This window comes from Diadema antillarum, unplaced genomic scaffold, assembly GCF_040938485.1.
Source record: "Diadema antillarum isolate AM-2024a unplaced genomic scaffold, OU_Dant_1.0 scf00000087, whole genome shotgun sequence".
Classification (NCBI taxonomy): domain Eukaryota; kingdom Metazoa; phylum Echinodermata; class Echinoidea; order Diadematoida; family Diadematidae; genus Diadema; species Diadema antillarum.
In genome coordinates, this window is record NW_027270976.1 from 511,433 (window position 1) to 532,369 (window position 20,937).

Sequence of the window (20,937 nt, forward strand, 5' to 3'; positions counted from 1 at the left end):
TTAATTTTGTAAAGGCGCCACCTCTTTACGGAACTCCTGTATCCGCCCCTGAGAATGGTCCATCAACTAGGAGAAAACATCCGTTTCATTATTTTGCATTAAATGTATTAACAGTATTTTGCTATGAGGATTAGTTATCATTAAAAAAGTAATCACTATACATCACATATGCTGATCTCAGTGAATTCAAAAACCAACATGCCCTATTTGTACAAACGATCTTTTTCTGTTCATTTGAAGAAGGTGTGTCGCAACGATCTACCTGTGCCTGTCCAATGCGTGTTGAAATATACTGACAAGGGGGATAAAATCTCCACGCCGCCTTGTTGTATACTCATCAGTATTCGTTTGGTGTCACTTAGCTATTGACGTTCCATTAAAAGAAATGTGAATAAGAATGACTGAAGCATGTTGGCAGTGGCAACATGACGACCAACATCTGATTATGTCTTGTTTGAAAGTTTGCGCGATGACGTTAATGAGGAAGAGAGGTGTGTGCTAACATGTGTATTCGTGAAAGGACAGTTGTATAAGGAAATAAAGTGAGAACCAGGTAAAGGGTTCAGAAGTCAGTAGAAAGAGGAATAAAAAAAATGACGGAGGAGAGGGGAAAGAAGAAGGTTGGAAAATCATAGAGATAAGAGAGAGAAGTGATGAAGATGTGAATTCCGAACGAAGCGAGAGAAAACCAAGTTGGTAAGCAATTGAGAACCTTGTCTCCTATATTCCCCCGTCTCCATTAGTGCAACCTAAACTTCCAGCTAACCGCTGCCATTCGGCTGTCACTATTAGCCTTCTTTACACTTTATATAGCTATGGCGCTTCCCTCCTTCAATCTCCTTTGTTAAGGTCTTCTTTCTCCAATCAACAATCTTTTTAAGATCTATACACATGGTGTTCCGCAAATCCCTCTTCCTCGATATCTGATTGTTTATCGACAACTATAGCGTATAATAGTGTCGGTGCTTTGAAAAGTTTGGTGGCAAAAGAAAATAAACGCGTATACCAACCAGGCTGCCGGATCTTTAAATGATTTCTTATTTGATTTTTTTTTTCGTTTTTTACATTGCAGATTAAGCGGCGGATGTGTACCAGGTGATCTACAGGAACGTGGAGCGCAAAGATGGATGAGACGAAGGCGGTCAAGATAGGCGTGCTGGTCGGCCTCTTCGTGGCTACCCTCATTTTTGGATTGATTCCACTGGTATGCCTCGTTCGTCGTTCTAGCCTTACACAGAATATCGTCGCCCTGTGTAACAACTTTGCCGGCGGTGTCTTTCTAGCTACCTTACTCCTTCACATGCTCCCTGAAGCTGTAGAGACTTTGGATGATGCCTTCTCGGAGAAAGGCATCGAAGAAGACTTCCCATTTGCAGAATTTTTGGTAGCCATGGGATTTTTCTTGGTTTTCATTACGGAGCTCCTAGCACATAGGATGTACGGATCGTCCCCGCAATCTAACGTCGTCGTCGATCCTAACGACGCGACTCAATCAACAGGTGATGTTGATGCTCTACATGAGGGTGAGAGAAAGAGATTGCTGTATAGCTCCTACAGCTCTACCGCGAATGCCTCGCATGATCGCAGTCACGACCCCAATAACGATAAGCAAAATGATGATCCTATTCTCCCAAAATCTCTCATCGGGTCCATTGTGTTCTTAATGGCGCTAAGCTTACATTCTTTATTTGAGGGCATGGCAATCGGCTTGCAGGACACGCGTTCTGGAGTCATCCAGGTTTTTATTGGCGTCATTCTCCACAAGTGTGTCCTCGTTTTCAGCTTCTCACTCAGTGTTCTTCACAAGACGAAAGTTCGGAATATAGTACTGTACGTCACCCTACTGGCTTTGATGTCACCCATTGGCATTGCTGTTGGCATGGTGATTCCAGAAAACACACCGGAGGCTATGATGGCAAACGGTGTACTGCAGAGCATAGCCTGTGGTACAATTCTCTTTATCATCTTCTTCGAGATCCTGCGGGACAGCAGTCCTGAGCATGCCGATAACAAGTCTCTGCTAATGGTTGTGTGCATGCTGGTTGGCTTCGGACTAATGACAGGCTTACAGTTCATGGACCATGATTGAAGTTCTATTGGAGACGGGCAATTCTTCATTATTGTTGGAAATGATTACACGAATTTAGTCGGAGGAAGCAATTAGCAACTCGTTGATATCAGAATTAGTATTATTACTGTGTTAAAGATATTAAATGATTTAACTCCATACTATTTGTGTGATCTTGCCAGTAAACGTTCTACATAAATTTGTACTGTGTTAACTGCTATTCCTCACTAAACCTACTGTTCATCTCAACCGCGGCAGCAAAAGTAAACTAAAAAAAAAAGGAAGAAGATGGCTCTCTTTTATAGTTCCAACCATTTAGAACAAACAATCAAATCTTGTTTGAACTGCAAAAACACTGCAAAGTTTCAAAGACAAAATCAGAACCTGTTTTTAATCTTACCACCGTAGAATTTTGATAGTGCATTTTACTGATATATGCTGCATAATACAACTACACAGTTTCCACGTTAGTGCTCAGTATTAGTCTGAGTGCTTACCATGTGGTTTTAATTATCCTTTTTACAAGAGTTTTTTTTTTTCAGTGTTTGTCGAAGACAGTGGACAAATTTCTTAAAATACAAATGTGCAATCAACTATGTGTATCATAGATTTTTAGGTGTCATCAATATGTTTTTACTGAAATATATTTTCATTTTGATATTCTTAACTCTAATTTCTGTTACATCAGGATTTGATGCTATTTCTGATACGTATCGTTTTTCCCCAATGTTAGCCATTTATTTGTACGCTTTCAGTTTGTTGCGTTGTGGTTTTTACGATTTTTGTTTTTACCCTCGGTTTTGTATCACATGAGTTTTCACTCCGTATTTTCGTTTTGTACGTTTTTTAATTGATAAACCAAAACAACTCTTCTATAGTATGTTATTACAAATAATAAAATCATCATTGTGATGGTTATTCATCGGTGTCATCTGTGTATTACATAAACATTGGTATTGGTATGACATTGGACCATATAATGGTTTTGTATTTTTTTATGACAATCATAAAAATCATAGTTACCCTGGACTGTTTATAATGCGTCGTTAGTGCATTAGGTAAGACAGAGAAGCGACTTCGAGCATGCATGTAGTTCGGTTATAATACATGTAGTTTTTTTTTTTTTTCACGACGTATCAAATAGTACTAGTATGCATACAATGTGATACATACGGATAGACACACACACACAATAATTGATAATCTTTCTGATAGAAGAAATAAGCAAATTTTGTATATGATGTATAAGATTGCATATAACATGATGCCGGGAGAATTTTTAAAACATTGTGTTTTTAAAGAGTATTATTATGGTTTAAGAAATGTGTATAAATGCTTTGAGTTATTTAAACCACGAACTAATATTAAGAAACGGAGTTTTTCATTTCGAGGAATTAAAAAATGGAATCGATTGCCTAGGAATCTGAAAGAAATGTCCTTTAGATTTAAATTGAATATATAGTTTTTTTTATTAACGAGACTGTTTCAGTGATGGAGTCATATGTTGTGTGTATATTTGTTTGTTTAATCAGACGTAAAAGTCCAAACATGTATAGATTTTGTGTCGGGGGGGGGGGGGGAAGTTGGGAATATGTAGAATGTGATATGTAGCCTGTAAGCTCAAGTGTGTGTTTCTTCTTCTTCTTCTTCTTCTTCTTCTTCTTCTTCTTCCTCTTCTTCTTCCTCTTCTTCAGTATGATTTTGCGTATTATGACAAACGTGTATGATGTTTTTGTATTACGTGATGTAACTGTTTTTTATTAAGATGCATTTAAGATACTTGTTGAAGAACAGCCTGTGGCTGAAACAAGTGACCGTGTGGAAATAAAATAAATGAATGAATGAATGAATATATATATATATATATATATATATATGTATATGTATATATATATATATATAGTGTGAGGAAAATGCTGTTATTCCCCCCCCCCAAAAAAAAAAAAAAAAAATAAATAAATAAATAAATAAATAAATATAATACAATACAATACATGTAGTACATAATGAGAACAGCAATGTTGATATTGTCTTTGGATACAGGCAATGTGTTGGTAATTATCTCAAAATTGCTAACGGTGAACATTGGAATGTGAATAAAATTCTGAGAAATACAAAACAACAAAATTTAGGCATTTTACACAAAATGAATATCACAGTAAAGAAGATTTTATTGAAGAATATGTGTAATAAACAGTGAACAGTGATGATAGAAGACTAGCACTGTAGTAGCAGGATGCACACGTAAATGACAATGTGTAGACGCTAGCTAGGCTACATAGACATTTGCACAGCGTATATCGTAGTTACCGTATCACAGAATGTTAACGGACGAATTCAGAATTGATGACATAGATTTTGGCTCTTGTAGATCTTTTTGGTATACAAGATCAAATTTTGGAAGAAACTTAAGTCATTTGAATGTTTTTTACAAGTATAAAATGAGACTATGTGGTTTTACTGACATGTCTAAAATAAATCGGCAACGGTGAATCCTGTGTGCTAATTATAGCTCAGTCAGAAAACATAGAATAGTACATGTGGGACTGGGGTAAGATCGAGCATATTCACGTACGAGAAATGGCGTTAAGAAATGTGTAATCTCATTGCTTACCTTTTATGCTTGAGAGAAATAAGTTGGTGAATAGCCAGAATTTGTTCTGGAAGTGTAATGTCCAAAGATGAAAGTGTAATTTTTGTTGTATCCAGGTTAATTCCCCGGCGAACAATGGTCGCTGCAGTGTACTTCCCAATCGAATTTACCGCTGTGCGTGACGTAGAAACTTTTAGCCAATCAGCGTTCAGAGGCGTATTGTCTGCACTTTAGAGCTCAGGGTCAAGGGGTATAAAAGGGGCCCGGGAAGCTTGAAATTTTACCCTGGCTGAGAAATCTTATGAAGATCTTGACTCCGTACATCCTTGATGCTTTGTTGATGCTACAAGTACAATTGTGATCTGATACAGTCTTGAGGCTAAGTTAGAGCAATTGTAAGTCTAAAATTCTCTAAGTCCCTGAATTGTTGTTAGCATTGTTAGAACTTATAAACTGAGATATGAGGATATAAAAAAATACTTAGAAAATATTTGTGATGGTCTTCCTAGTTAGGGAAATTGGAAACAATTCTATTGACAAGATGGATAGTGAATTTAGGGTTTCTTTCCCATTGACTTAGGCGAAAATAAACTCTGCTTCTCAATAGAGTAGGGATAAGTATGGTGTACCAATTGTTTGAGAATATTTTCTTACATGCTCACAGTCTCTTAGGCAAATTTATTAAGAGAGGTTGTCATTTTCCTTTGCTAAACAGAGAGATGGTGATGATGGAAAGCAGGGTCTGGGACCCTGGGATAGGGGGTCATGAACGATGTCTCCTAGGATAGACTCACTCTAATTATTGTGTTACCCAAGTTCTTATCCAGTTAGTTGTTAGAATGTTACCCAGATTGGTAACTGGTGTTTGGAATTTAAACTGCGTTAGGGTTCTAGTTAGTGTTGTCTAGAATCTAACTGTTAGTTCTGCTCTTGTATGAGACACTCGTTGAGACTTAGACATTTTGCAGAGAAGTGTGAACTTAGAATATTTTATGGTGTCAATAGTCAGCACTTAGTCATTTTCAGAGAAGTGTGACTTAGAAATATTTGACAGTTGCAGCACTTAGAAATTTCTCAGGGAAGTGTGAACTTAGAATATTTTTATGGTGTCAGCACTTAGTCATTCTCGGAGAAGTGTGACTTAGAAATATTTGACAGTGTCAGCACTTAGATATTATTCAAGGGAAGTGTGAACTTAGAATATTTCATTGTGTCAGCACTTAGTCATTTTCAGAGAAGTATGACTTAGAAATTTTTGACATGGTCAGAACTTAGACATTTTTCAGAGAAGTGAGAACTTAGAATATTTCATGAGGAAGGAACTTTGACATTTTCAGAGTGTTAACTCAGAATATTTTGAGGTGATAGCACTTTGACATTTTCAGGAAAGTGTGAACTCAGGCTATTCTATGACAATGGCACTTAGGCATTTTCAGAAGTGTGGCAACTTAGAATATTCTATGGTGATAGCACTTAGACATTTTTGCAGCAGTGTGAACTTAGAATATTTTTATGATCATAATGTGATGTGCAGTGGATTGTAGTTCAACATCTTATGAAGACATGAGGTGGTACCATAGTAGTGCTTTTTGCATTTGAAGACTGAATAGGTTATAGATATAGGTTTAGTTTGTGATGAGTGTTGGGCAGATTCCCTTCCCCTTCCCCTCCCCCCCCCCCCCCCCTTTCCCTTTTATTCCCTGATGAGGTGAAAGACTGACGGCAGATTCAACAGCTTGATGAGTGACATGTTACCATGCCAAGCCAGCAGTTGTGATGTTTGCAGTGTCAGAGACTGGGTTCGAGACGAAAGACAAGTTTGATGCTTTAGCTGAAGGTTGAGTCTCAATGATGCTGAAACTACAAGGGCTTAGCTGAAGTCTGGCGATTGATGTCCTAGTATGATGTGGTCATGGCAAGCTGCTGTTCTTTCCTCTTCCCCCCCCCCCCTCCCCCTTCCCTCCTTGTGTTTCTGTCCGTTCACTCATTACTTGTAGTAAATTTAACAAGTGTCAAAATCGAGTGTGCCTAGGGCAGGCCTGACTAGTGCACAGTAACGGTCGAAGTGCTGAATTTAGTGTCAGAAGGTGGTTATTTGACAGCGGTGTTTGTGTCCCACCAGTGATAGGTAGGAGTGTGACCCACTTGATGTCTATGCTATCACCGAGTACCGGGTAGTGAGATACCTAGGTTGCAGGGTCTGACACCGACAGAGTGAGTGCAGAACTTGCAAGGAACTGTTGACAGGGCCTAGAAATGTATCTGTGGAGTGTGTGCTGGTTAAAATCCCGGCGGGGTGAGATCCGGATAGTGTCGTGAGACTAGCAGAAAGACGCGTGTTATTTATTCTTGTTGTTTGCGTATTTTATTGAGCCGTGCTTTATAAAGGAGAAAACCAAGGACGACTGCTTGCAGTCTAGTTTTGGAGACAAATGCCAGGAACCGAGCTTAGTAACATCTAGAGTGGAGGACCGGTAATTCAATTTAAGTAGAAGACACTATAACCAAAAGTTAATAAAATCTAAGTTCACACTGTGCTGAGTCATGAGTGTAGCGTTAGTAATACTTAAGGTGATTTAATAAAGTCAGTATGTAAGTAAAGAAATGCACTCATACTTCTCCAATGGGTAATATTAAACATAAGAATTGGGGCACAGAGTATAAGTATCAATGTCAGATTTTCTAAAATGGAAAGCATCTGTGTGTAAATGTTTGAACTGTACAATATTGTAAAGTGTACAGACCATTCAAGAGTGTACATAATATGTAACCACACTTACGACAATGTACTGAAGTTTGGAATTAAATGTTCAGTGTTGTTGTGAATTCAATCCCTGCTTGTACAGACTAAGTTTAGAAGAAAGTCAAGCGTTGTGTGATGATTGACTGAAAGTCTGCTTAGTGATCTGTGGATGCAGTTGTGATGTGTGAAATAATCTAAGTAAGAGTAGTTTAGCAGTGTAGAACAAGACCATCATCCCACGACCGCGTCCATATACTGTGGACAAACGAACCCGTCATCGACGCTCGAGCCAGTTGAAGTAATTAGTTTGATAAGAACTTAGTTACTGAGAGAGAAGGGATTACTAGTAGTTGGATACACTGTAGGAATGCCAGAATGTGTATGCCGCAATTTACAAGTGAAATCTACACGACAGTTAGGCCTGCTGAACTTATGCCCGAGTGTGGTCGAGAATGTTTAGCATGCCAGTCTGACTGCGTGTGTGCTCGAAACACGTGTGGAGAATTTGTCGCTGTTTGGAGTGTTGGGTGCAATGACTGAAACGTGCACAGCTGACTCGTGGTATTTAAATATCTACACTAGGCACTAGCTACTCTAACAGTCATGATTATGCACAAAGACACTAAATATCAAATTATCAACTCACCTATATTATGCTGAATGCTTGAATGATGAGATTGTTAGAAACTTGGCATAGAAGTCTTGTTGAAACAGGAGATTTTAGTGCAAAATCACGAGACTCACTGCATTCAGGTGCTAGTAGTAATGGCTCAGTAGGACTGTTTGGCGGTCAAGTCAGTTACCTCATTTGCATGTACGCACTTTCAACCAATAGCACATACAGTGTGATAGTGGCATTCAGAGTTGATTAGGCACTTATAAAAGAAGCTTTCCGATTGGTCAGTGTTTGTTATGAATAGAATCTAGTTATTCGCCCTCTCTCTCTGTAGTTCTGCTGACAATAAGAAAGTTATGTTGTTGGCAAGGCGTGGTTTACCTAAACAAACCTGGTGGCAGCATTACCTTCGAATGAGTGATAGTTGATGAGATTTGATTGATTGAGCTACCGTTACGGAGATCTAGCCTTGTTACTGTTTGGTGGCAGATAGGACAAATCTTTTAAGATCGCCACCCCAAATTGGTACATGGTCAGGATCAAATACCGTTACATATTTTTGGTGGCAGCGGTGGGATGGTCACGCTGCATTAGTTGAGAAATAAAATTTTTGGAAGCAGTGGGATAGTCACGCTGCACTAGTAGAGACTGAAATTTCTGGTAAGCGGAGTGATGGTTAAGTTTTTACTTCAGAAATTATATTTCTGTGAGCGGTCTGATGGTCTATTGCAAAGGTCTAAGTCAGAATATCTAACTTAGTGAATTTTGTATCAGGACAGTAGAAGAAAAAAAAAAATTGTCGGTGTGGTTACAAACAGGTTGTTAGTTTTGGAAATAGTACTTTGGTTTATAACACTGAGAAGCACTTAGTGGTTAAAAATGAAGTACAGAATTTGCTAGGTGATTGCGCTATCTTGAACACTGGTATTACATGACAAATCTATGGAGTTTTGGAGAACTTATGCCGTTGTGGAGATATGGCAATGTAGTGACGTTGAAGTTGTGAGTTAGTAGTAGGTGAACAGCAGGGAGCTGTGAGACCTAGGATAGTGATGTGAAGAAGTTACGCTGACATTGGTGGTGAAGTTTGAGGTTAGGACAGCTGGTCTGTCGAGAGGCTCATGTAGTACCTGTGCTCTGAAATAGACTGAAAATTCTGAGTGTTAAGAAAAGTACTAAAGTACTGTTTTTAAAATTGGTTGGAGTATAGGAGAGTATGAGTGCATAAAACAAAGTATTAATACACGTAAGATGATTAAGTAGTGGTAAAAATGCACACTTCGCACCTTAGTGTAAGTTATAACTCTATTCATGAACTGGTTGGTTAGAGTTAAGGTGAAAGAGTAGTACATAGGTGAATAGTTGCATAGGGGAGCTTGCTCCTGATTGTTTGTAAGAGACACGTTCACAAACCCCATTTCTACGCTAAAACTAAAAAGGCGGTCATGACTGATGCTAGTCCAGTGAGTCCTGTGACGATGACAGAGGGTACTGGTGGGGGCGATGATGTAGTCACTAGAAGTTGGGCTGTTGATGGTACGGATCCAGAGATAGCTGTCAGAATGAATGAGTATGGTGATAGCATCCCGCCAAGAAGACGACGCGAATATACCGCTAGTCAGTTTGATGCCAACCCCCGCTATGTCGCAAGTGATGTCCCAACCGAGACGATGATGCGAACTGCAGATGTACATCGCAAGGATGTAATTCCCGACAAGTTCAGTGGCAAGATGCCTTGGGGTGATTATCGCCGTCATTTTGAGGTTTGCAAAGAGTTGAATTCGTGGACTGATTCTGAGGCTGGGCAGTATTTGGCGACTCGTTTGCAGGGACCTGCTTTGAAGGTGTTGTCGAATTTGCCGCCTGGTGCACCCATTTCTTACAAGGACTTAGTGAAGCACTTGGAACATAGATTTGGTCCAGGGGAGCATGCTGAAAATTTCTTGATGGAACTTAGAATGAGGCGTCGTGGGAAAGATGAGACTCTGCAAGAACTCGGCCAAGCCATCCGTGATTTGACTGCCTTAGCTTACCCTGAACTGAGTAATGATGCACGTGAGAGACTGGCGCGTGGACATTTCTCAGAAGCAATTGATGACTCAGAGATTCGTAGTGGCATATTCCGTGCGCATGCAATGACTTTAGATGAGGCAATCCGTGCAGGGCTCGCGACAGAATCCTTTTTGAAGGTAGAGAAAGCTCGCGAGAGATGTAGGCCAACTCGATACGTCAGGACAGTGGAGAACCAGGCCCAGGCTGCACCTGTGAATGACAAAATGAGACATGAAATTGATGAGCTGAAATCTACTCTCAGACAGTTGACTGAAGTGTTGAGACAGAGTGATGTGAGACCAAAGATTGATAGATCTACTGTCACATGTTTTGCTTGCCAGCAGATTGGACACTTTAGTAGGGAGTGCCCAAATCGTGGAGCTCAGCAGGGAAACGACAGGAGGTCTTCCCTGTTGGCCAGGGGACGGCCCAACTACCAGCGATCAGGCCCACACAACTAGATGATGAACAGCAGAGTAACAGAACTAGGATTTGCACTATCAGTGATGTCAGTTACACTATGTTCATTCCCGTGATGATTGATGACAGACAGTTGCATTTCTTAATTGACACTGGAGCAACAATTTCATTAATTTCTCATGATGTAGTCAGCACAATGCATCAAGCAAATATGTGTCATTCTGCAGTACAGCTTTCTCAAGCAAACGGATCTGCAATTACAGTGTATGGAGAGATTGAAGTAGAGATGAAGATTGGAAGTAGAGTACATGAAGTTGAGTTAGTGGTAGCAGATATTGAGCAAGATGGAATTTTGGGGATGGATTTTCTCCAATGCACCAATGCGAGAATAAACTGTGAAGAGGAGTTAGTTGTGATAGACAATGAGGTTATTTCCTGTGCCAGTATGAGTGATGAACGAAGCCGTGTTCAGAGAGTTGAAGTTAGTGCTGATGAACTGATTGATGATGTACCCAAACACCTGAGAGACTTGTATATCGAAGCAACAGCCAACATTGATGAGCGACAGCATGCCAAAATAGCCGAGATGTTAGCTGAGTATGGAGACGTATTTGCAAGAGGAGACAATGACATAGGTCGAACTACGATGATGTATCACTCCATTCACACGACATGTAATGCACCATTACGACAAGGGCCAAGACGTCCGCCTATGGGTCTGAAAGATGAAATCGACAAACAAGTGAAAGAGATGCTGGAACGAGGCATAATCAAGCCATCAAGCAGCCCGTGGTCTTCCCCTGTTGTACTCGTAGATAAGAAAGATGGTACCAAGAGGTTTTGTGTAGATTATCGCCTACTCAACAAACACACTGTGAAAGACTCGTTTCCCCTTCCAAGAATAGATGAGTCGATTGATGCTCTTGATGGTGCAAAGTATTTCTGCACACTAGACTTAGCCTCTGGTTACTGGCAGGTTCCCCTTGATGATGATGCAAAGTTGAAGTCGGCTTTTGTCGTGCCTGGAGGTCTGTACCAATTTGAAGTGATGCCTTTTGGGTTATCAAATGCACCGTCTACTTTTGAGAGATTGATGGAAACTGTGCTGGCAGGACTTCATTGGAAGATACTACTCATTTACTTGGATGATGTTATCGTATTCGGCTCATCAGTGGAGGAGGTGATCGACAGACTCAAACTCGTTCTAGATCGTCTGAGAAGTGCTAACTTGAAGTTGAAACCCAAGAAATGTCACCTGTTCAAGACAGAAGTTCTCTACCTCGGTCACATTGTGTCAGATAACGGAGTACGCACAGATCCTGAGAAGATAGAATCAATCAAATCGTGGCCTACACCTGCCAACACAACTGATGTCAGAAGTTTTCTTGGCCTGGCGTCATATTATCGCAGGTACATTAAGGACTTTGCTGAAATTGCAAGACCACTTCATGTCCTCACTCAGAAAGAGAAGAAATTTGACTGGAGCTCAGAGTGTGAGACAGCATTTCAGACTTTGAAGGAGAAGTTAACAACCTCCCCAATTCTAGCCTATCCAAGAGAAGGAGTACCATTTCTTATGGACACTGATGCAAGCAAGTACGCTATCGGGGCTGTGTTATCACAAGCACAAGATGGGCATGAGAGAGTCATAGCCTATGCAAGTCGAACTTTGAGTCGGGCAGAACAAAACTACTGCGTGACGAGACGAGAGCTGTTAGCGATTGTTCACTTTCTGAAGCACTTTCGACATTATCTCTACGGTCAAGAGGTCCAAGTTCGAACAGATCATGGCGCACTGACATGGTTACTCAATTTCAAGAATCCTGAAGGTCAGCTAGCCAGATGGTTAGAGATTGTTACTCAGTATCGCCTTACCTTGGTTCATCGCGCTGGAAGAGTTCACATGAATGCTGACGGACTGTCAAGACGCCCTTGTTCCCAGTGCGGCCGCCTAAATGATGCCTGTGTAGGAAACAGAGACATTGAATTAGATACTGATGACTAAGCGTGTCGAGTAGTTAATTGAAATGGTGGAGTAAACTACGAAGTTATTGAAGTTTCAGACATTTGAATTTTAGTGTTGTTGTTGTTGTTTCTTACTTAGATACAAGTTATTCATGGATGATGGCTGAGAATACAGCTTTTGATGTAGATGAGTTGACAGAGAGAGTTGCTGCAATTACTTTGCTTCCCTCTGTGACGTTTGAGAGAATTAGACGAGCACAGCAGCAAGATGCTGACATCAAACATGTGTTGAGATGGAAAGAAACAAATGATGTGAAGCCAGAATGGAAAGAAGTGTCTGCCTTTTCCTCTGCAGTGAAAACCTATTGGGTGAACTGGGATTTACTGGCAGTGCGAGATGGAGTATTGATGAGAAAATGGGAGTCTGTTGATGGTAGTGATGTGACTTGGAAACTTGTTCTCCCTCGTACACTACGACCAGAGATTTTGATGGAATTGCATAATTCTCCAACAGCTGGACACTTAGGGGTACATAAGTTGCTTCATAAGGTACAGCAGAGGTATTATTGGGTAGGACTTGCAAGTGATGTGAGGTCGTGGGTGAGAAAATGCAACACTTGTGCCATGATGAAGAATCCGCCAAAGAGACTTCTTGCCCCTTTGCAGCAATATGGAGTTGGAGCCCCATTAGAGCGTGTTGCAATGGATATCATGGGACCCCTACCTAAGACTGATAGAGGGAATGTCTATGTGCTTGTCATCGGAGATTACTTTACTAAATGGATTGAAGCCTTTGCCATTCCTAACCAAGAAGCTGTGACGGTTGCTAAGGTCTTTGTTGAAGAATTCATTTGCCGATTTGGGATACCCAAAGAGTTACACACTGACCAGGGACGCAACTTTGAGTCCATACTGATGAAGGAAGTATGTAAGTTGTTAGGAGTGAAGAAAACTCGAACTTGTCCTTACCACCCTAAGGGAGATGGCTTCGTTGAGCGATTCAACCGCACTTTGACGACTACACTAGCTGCATCACTTGACCCTGATCGTCATCAGAGAGACTGGGATGAGAGGATACCATTCGCTATGATGGCCTATCGAACGTCAATCCAATCGTCGACTGGTGAAACTCCCTCTATGATGATGTTGGGAAGGGAAACCACTCTTCCTGTAGATTTGACGATAGAATCACCAACACCTGATGATGAAAATGACAAAGATGATTATGCATACAGGTTAAGATGTTCACTACAAGATGCACACGAGAATGCGAGATCAAAACTGAAGTTAGCAGCTTCTAAGCAGAAACAGATGTATGATAGAAACACTGTGATGCGTACATTCAAGAAGGGTGACTGGGTTTGGTTGCAAAGTATCCAGAGGAGAAGAGGTCTATCACCTAAGTTGATGATGAAGTGGCTGGGTCCGTACCTTGTAACCAGTAAACTGTCTGAAGTAGTGTATCGTATCCAACAGTCACAGAGGACCGCACCAAAAGTGGTACACGTTAATAGACTTAAGATCTATGATGGTTCCCCCCGCAAGAATTGGCTTGATGAGACTGTGAGACGCAATCCCCATAGAGTTAGACTGCCTCCACTTAGATATGGGAAGGATGATGAGTAAATGACTAACCAGATCATATTTGTTTTGTTTCTACCCACCTGATTGCTTCACAGATGAAGTGCCGTTTCTGTTCATCGTATTACAACACGTGGGAGGTGTATCGGCAACATCTAAATAATCATCATGAGACAACCATAACGGGGAGATGTAGGATCTGTGGGAGGGAGGTTGAGAATCAGAGAGCGCTCGATCTCCACCATGGAACACACCATCCCCATCGAAGGCTGCCCACCATCCAGTATGGTGTCGCTAGTGAGACGTATCGCAAAAACTGGATGAAGAATAGGTCCCAAATCGAGTTGAGGGGGGAGCGGATAACGAAGAAGGAAAGGAGAGACAAGGAAGAGAAGAAGGAAAGGACAAGGACGAGAGAAGAAGGAAAGGAGAGACAAGGAAGAGAAGAAGGAGGAAAGGAGAGACAAGGAAGAGAAGAAGGAGGAAAAGAGAGGCAAGGAAAAGAAGGAGGAAAGGAGAGACAAGGAAGAGAAGGAGGGCAAGGAGACACAAGACGAGCAGAAGGAGGAGCCAAGCAAGGGAAGTAAAGACAAAGTTACAACGGTTGAAGTGGAAGACGAAGGCGAGTGGGAGGAGATCTTCAGTGATGGTGACTCCAGTGATGATGAGGGCAGCAGCCACGACTCCGACGGCAACTCTAGTGATGACGATGGCTGCTAAGAATGATGACGGCGCTGACAGCAACTCTAGTGACGACGATGGCAGTGCTAAGAATGATGACGGCGCTGACAGCAACTCTAGTGATGACGATGACAGCGTTAAGAATGATGACGACGCTGGCGGCAACTCTAGTGATGACGATGGCAACACTAAGAATGATGAGAGTGTAAGCACCCCGAGCGCGTCTACTTCAGAGACAACTACAAGTTGTAGGAAGCGAACGATCGACCTGCGGGACGAGAGTGACGATGAACTGACCATTCTCCTGAAAAAGCCGTGCGTGGGGATCCGGGTCATCACTCGCATTGAAATCAGGAGCAAGGTTTATGTGACAGCACATGGACAGACGCGGCTCCTGAGAGAGACAGTGGACATTGTTCACCCGGAGTCAGACCTGTGCGAAGTGAAAGAAGAGTAGAGTGTAATGTGAACTGTATATAGTTACTGTTGTTGTTGTAAATAAGTGTAGATATATGAGATGTAACATATGTCATATAGTTGGAGTTGTAGGATATGAGTAGGAACTTTATTAATTCTGCTCATTCAGGAAGACATTAAAAGTTATAATTGGGATCTGTAAATTTAAAGGTGGTGGTAATAATCACTGGGACAGTGATTGTCGAGGAGGGGGATAGTGTGAGGAAAATGCTGTTATTCCCCCCCCCCCCCAAAAAAAAAAAAAAAAAAAAAAAAAAAAAAAAAAATACAATACAATACAATACATGTAGTACATAATGAGAACAGCAATGTTGATATTGTCTTTGGATACAGGCAATGTGTTGGTAATTATCTCAAAATTGCTAACGGTGAACATTGGAATGTGAATAAAATTCTGAGAAATACAAAACAACAAAATTGAGGCAATTTACACAAAATGAATATCACAGTAAAGAAGATTTTATTGAAGAATATGTGTAATAAACAGTGAACAGTGATGATAGAAGACTAGCACTGTAGTAGCAGGATGCACACGTAAATGACAATGTGTAGACGCTAGCTAGGCTACATAGACATTTGCACAGCGTATATCGTAGTTACCGTATCACAGAATGTTAACGGACGAATTCAGAATTGATGACATAGATTTTGGCTCTTGTAGATCTTTTTGGTATACAAGATCGAATTTTGGAAGAAACTTAAGTCATTTGAATGTTTTTACAAGTATAAAATGAGACTATGTGGTTTTACTGACATGTCTAAAATAAATCGGCAACGGCGAATCCTGTGTGCTAATTATAGCTCAGTCAGAAAACATAGAATAGTACATGTGGGACTGGGGTAAGATCGAGCGTATTCACGTACGAGAAATGGCGTTAAGAAATGTGTAATCTCATTGCTTACCTTTTATGCTTGAGAGAAATAAGTTGGTGAATAGCCAGAATTTGTTCTGGAAGTGTAATGTCCAAAGATGAAAGTGTAATTTTTGTTGTATCCAGGTTAATTCCCCGGCGAACAATGGTCGCTGCAGTGTACTTCCCAATCGAATTTACCGCTGTGCGTGACGTAGAAACTTTTAGCCAATCAGCGTTCAGAGGCGTATTGTCTGCACTTTAGAGCTCAGGGTCAAGGGGTATAAAAGGGGCCCGGGAAGCTTGAAATTTTACCCTGGCTGAGAAATCTTATGAAGATCTTGACTCCGTACATCCTTGATGCTTTGTTGATGCTACAAGTACAATTGTGATCTGATACAGTCTTGAGGCTAAGTTAGAGCAATTGTAAGTCTAAAATTCTCTAAGTCTCTGAATTGTTGTTAGCATTGTTAGAACTTATAAACTGAGATATGAGGATATAAAAAAATACTTAGAAAATATTTGTGATGGTCTTCCTAGTTAGGGAAATTGGAAACAATTCTATTGACAAGATGGATAGTGAATTTAGGGTTTCTTTCCCATTGACTTAGGCGAAAATAAACTCTGCTTCTCAATAGAGTAGGGATAAGTATGGTGTACCAATTGTTTGAGAATATTTTCTTACATGCTCACAGTCTCTTAGGCAAATTTATTAAGAGAGGTTGTCATTTTCCTTTGCTAAACAGAGAGATGGCGATGATGGAAAGCAGGGTCTGGGACCCTGGGATAGGGGGTCATGAACGATGTCTCCTAGGATAGACTCACTCTAATTATTGTTGTTACCCAAGTTCTTATCCAGTTAGTTGTTAGAATGTTACCCAGATTGGTAACTGGTGTTTGGAATTTAAACTGCATTAGGATTCTAGTTAGTGTTGTCTAGAATCTAACTGTTAGTTCTGCTCTTGTATGAGACGCTCGTTGAGACTTAGACATTTTGCAGAGAAGTGTGAACTTAGAATATTTTGTGGTGTCACTAGTCAGCACTTAGAAATTCTCGGAGAAGTGTGACTTAGAAATATTTGACAGTTGCAGCACTTAGAAATTTCTCAGGGAAGTGTGAACTTAGAATATTTTTATGGTGTCAGCACTTAGTCATTCTCGGAGAAGTGTGACTTAGAAATATTTGACAGTGTCAGCACTTAGATATTATTCAAGGGAAGTGTGAACTTAGAATATTTCATTGTGTCAGCACTTAGTCATTTTCAGAGAAGTATGACTTAGAAATTTTTGACATGGTCAGAACTTAGACATTTTTCAGAGAAGTGAGAACTTAGAATATTTCATGAGGAAGGAACTTTGACATTTTCAGAGTGTTAACTCAGAATATTTTGAGGTGATAGCACTTTGACATTTTCAGGAAAGTGTGAACTCAGGCTATTCTATGACAATGGCACTTAGGCATTTTCAGAAGTGTGGCAACTTAGAATATTCTATGGTGATAGCACTTAGACATTTTTGCAGCAGTGTGAACTTAGAATATTTTTATGATCATAATGTGATGTGCAGTGGATTGTAGTTCAACATCTTATGAAGACATGAGGTGGTACCATAGTAGTGCTTTTTGCATTTGAAGACTGAATAGGTTATAGATATAGGTTTAGTTTGTGATGAGTGTTGGGCAGATTCCCTTCCCCTTTCCCCCCCTCCCCCCCCCCCCCTTTCCCTTTTATTCCCTGATGAGGTGAAAGACTGACGGCAGATTCAACAGCTTGATGAGTGACGTGTTACCATGCCAAGCCAGCAGTTGTGATGTTTGCAGTGTCAGAGACTGGGTTCGAGACGAAAGACAAGTTTGATGCTTTAGCTGAAGGTTGAGTCTCAATGATGCTGAAACTACAAGGGCTTAGCTGCAATCTGGCGATTGATGTCCTAGTATGATGTGGTCATGGCAAGCTGCTGTTCTTTCCTCTTCCCCCCCCCCCCCCCTTTTCCCTCCTTGTGTTTCTGTCCGTTCACTCATTACTTGTAGTAAATTTAACAAGTGTCAAAATCGAGTGTGCCTAGGGCAGGCCTGACTAGTGCACAGTAACGGTCGAAGTGCTGAATTTAGTGTCAGAAGGTGGTTATTTGACAGCGGTGTTTGTGTCCCACCAGTGATAGGTAGGAGTGTGACCCACTTGATGTCTATGCTATCACCGAGTACCGGGTAGTGAGATACCTAGGTTGCAGGGTCTGACACCGACAGAGTGAGTGCAGAACTTGCAAGGAACTGTTGACAGGGCCTAGAAATGTATCTGTGGAGTGTGTGCTGGTTAAAATCCCGGCGGGGTGAGATCCGGATAGTGTCGTGAGACTAGCAGAAAGACGCGTGTTATTTATTCTTGTTGTTTGCGTAATTTTATTGAGCCGTGCTTTATAAAGGAGAAAACCAAGGAAGACTGCTTGCAGTCTAGATTTGGAGACAAATGCCAGGAACCGAGCTTAGTAACATCTAGAGTGGAGGACCGGTAATTCAATTTAAGTAGAAGACACTATAACCAAAAGTTAATAAAATCTAAGTTCACACTGTGCTGAGTCATGAGTGTAGCGTTAGTAATACTTAAGGTGATTTAATAAAGTCAGTATGTAAGTAAAGAAATGCACTCATACTTCTCCAATGGGTAATATTAAACATAAGAATTGGGGCACAGAGTATAAGTATCAATGTCAGATTTTCTAAAATGGAAAGCATCTGTGTGTAAATGTTTGAACTGTACAATATTGTAAAGTGTACAGACCATTCAAGAGTGTACATAATATGTAACCACACTTACGACAATGTACTGAAGTTTGGAATTAAATGTTCAGTGTTGTTGTGAATTCAATCCCTGCTTGTACAGACTAAGTTTAGAAGAAAGTCAAGCGTTGTGTGATGATTGACTGAAAGTCTGCTTAGTGATCTGTGGATGCAGTTGTGATGTGTGAAATAATCTAAGTAAGAGTAGTTTAGCAGTGTAGAACAAGACCATCATCCCACGACCGCGTCCATATACTGTGGACAAACGAACCCGTCATCGACGCTCGAGCCAGTTGAAGTAATTAGTTTGATAAGAACTTAGTTACTGAGAGAGAAGGGATTACTAGTAGTTGGATACACTGTAGGAATGCCAGAATGTGTATGCCGCAATTTACAAGTGAAATCTACACGACAGTTAGGCCTGCTGAACTTATGCCCGAGTGTGGTCGAGAATGTTTAGCATGCCAGTCTGACTGCGTGTGTGCTCGAAACACGTGTGGAGAATTTGTCGCTGTTTGGAGTGTTGGGTGCAATGACTGAAACGTGCACAGCTGACTCGTGGTATTTAAATATCTACACTAGGCACTAGCTACTCTAACAGTCATGATTATGCACAAAGACACTAAATATCAAATTATCAACTCACCTATATTATGCTGAATGCTTGAATGATGAGATTGTTAGAAACTTGGCATAGAAGTCTTGTTGAAACAGGAGATTTTAGTGCAAAATCACGAGACTCACTGCATTCAGGTGCTAGTAGTAATGGCTCAGTAGGACTGTTTGGCGGTCAAGTCAGTTACCTCATTTGCATGTACGCACTTTCAACCAATAGCACATACAGTGTGATAGTGGCATTCAGAGTTGATTAGGCACTTATAAAAGAAGCTTTCCGATTGGTCAGTGTTTGTTATGAATAGAATCTAGTTATTCGCCCTCTCTCTCTGTAGTTCTGCTGACAATAAGAAAGTTATGTTGTTGGCAAGGCGTGGTTTACCTAAACAAACCTGGTGGCAGCATTACCTTCGAATGAGTGATAGTTGATGAGATTTGATTGATTGAGCTACCGTTACGGAGATCTAGCCTTGTTACTGTTTGGTGGCAGATAGGACAAATCTTTTAAGATCGCCACCCCAAATTGGTACATGGTCAGGATCAAATACCGTTACAATAGATATATATGTATATATATATATATATATATATATATATATATATATATATATATATATATATATAATATAATATAATATACAGTGTATATACATGTATGATGTTATCCGTATATAGGCAATGAAGAGAACTTTCTCGAGACCTGCTACTGTGAAGTATTTTCCAACACTTGCCTCAAGAGGGCGCTCCATCACATTTCCGTGCTACCGTTTTATACCGTGCTCTTGCTTTGAAATCGGCGGTAGAGTCTATATATATCGCAACATAATACATAAAAATGAGAACCTTATTGGCGCAGCATGCAGGGCGGCCAGGGGATCATAGTCTGCCCACTGGATGTTTGATACATCATTGGAGAGCATCCGTTTTCTTATGAACATTGACAAAAGCAGAGTGTTGCTGAATGTATTTCCACGGACACGTTAATTCCCCTCTCCCTTTACCTCTCCCTTGCTCTATCCCTCCCTCCCCCCCCCCTCTCTCTCTCTCTCTACCTGTTTCTCTCTCCTTCTGCATTCATTTCTTAAAAACAAATTAATTGCCGAAGAGCCAGTTCTTTCATTTATTTCAAGTTTCCACAAAATACATTCGTAACATAATCTACAGCTCAGCAATGTGAAAATTCCATGTTACATGATAATTTACATAATTCAGTAGCATAATCTCCCTTTGTTTGTGAGACAAGCAGTTACAATTAATGAGTTTAAGGTCAGATTAAAAAGTCATCTCTTGAAGTAATGAATTTTATGTTTAAATTTCTTGAATGTGTGTTATTTTGTAATGCGCAGGAGATTATATTGTTACAGTAGCTGCGCAATATAAATGTCCTTTATCATTATTATTATTACATATTATAGTTATATTTCAAATTAAAAAGATAAGAAAGATTTGTAAAGGGTTATCCCAGAATAAAATATTAATCAAAAGAAAGTCACAATATT

The 20,937-nt window shown here is 40.4% G+C and overlaps 1 protein-coding gene and 1 long non-coding RNA gene across 2 annotated transcripts; one reads left to right on the top strand and one right to left on the bottom strand.

Moving 5' to 3' along the window:
- Nucleotides 1-1,300: 1,300 nt before the first annotated feature.
- Nucleotides 1,301-2,089, top strand: LOC139718031 (zinc transporter ZIP1-like). The gene has a single exon (XM_071629521.1). It carries the CDS (start codon nucleotides 1,301-1,303, stop codon nucleotides 2,087-2,089), a length of 789 nt encoding a protein of 262 aa, XP_071485622.1.
- Nucleotides 2,090-9,738: 7,649 nt separating this feature from the next.
- Nucleotides 9,739-13,619, bottom strand: LOC139718004 (uncharacterized). Its single transcript, XR_011710018.1, has 3 exons — nucleotides 13,427-13,619; nucleotides 12,368-12,454; nucleotides 9,739-10,282 (listed from the first exon to the last, which is right to left on the bottom strand). It is a non-coding gene; the product is annotated as an uncharacterized lncRNA (long non-coding RNA).
- Between the last annotated feature and the right edge of the window lie 7,318 nt (nucleotides 13,620-20,937).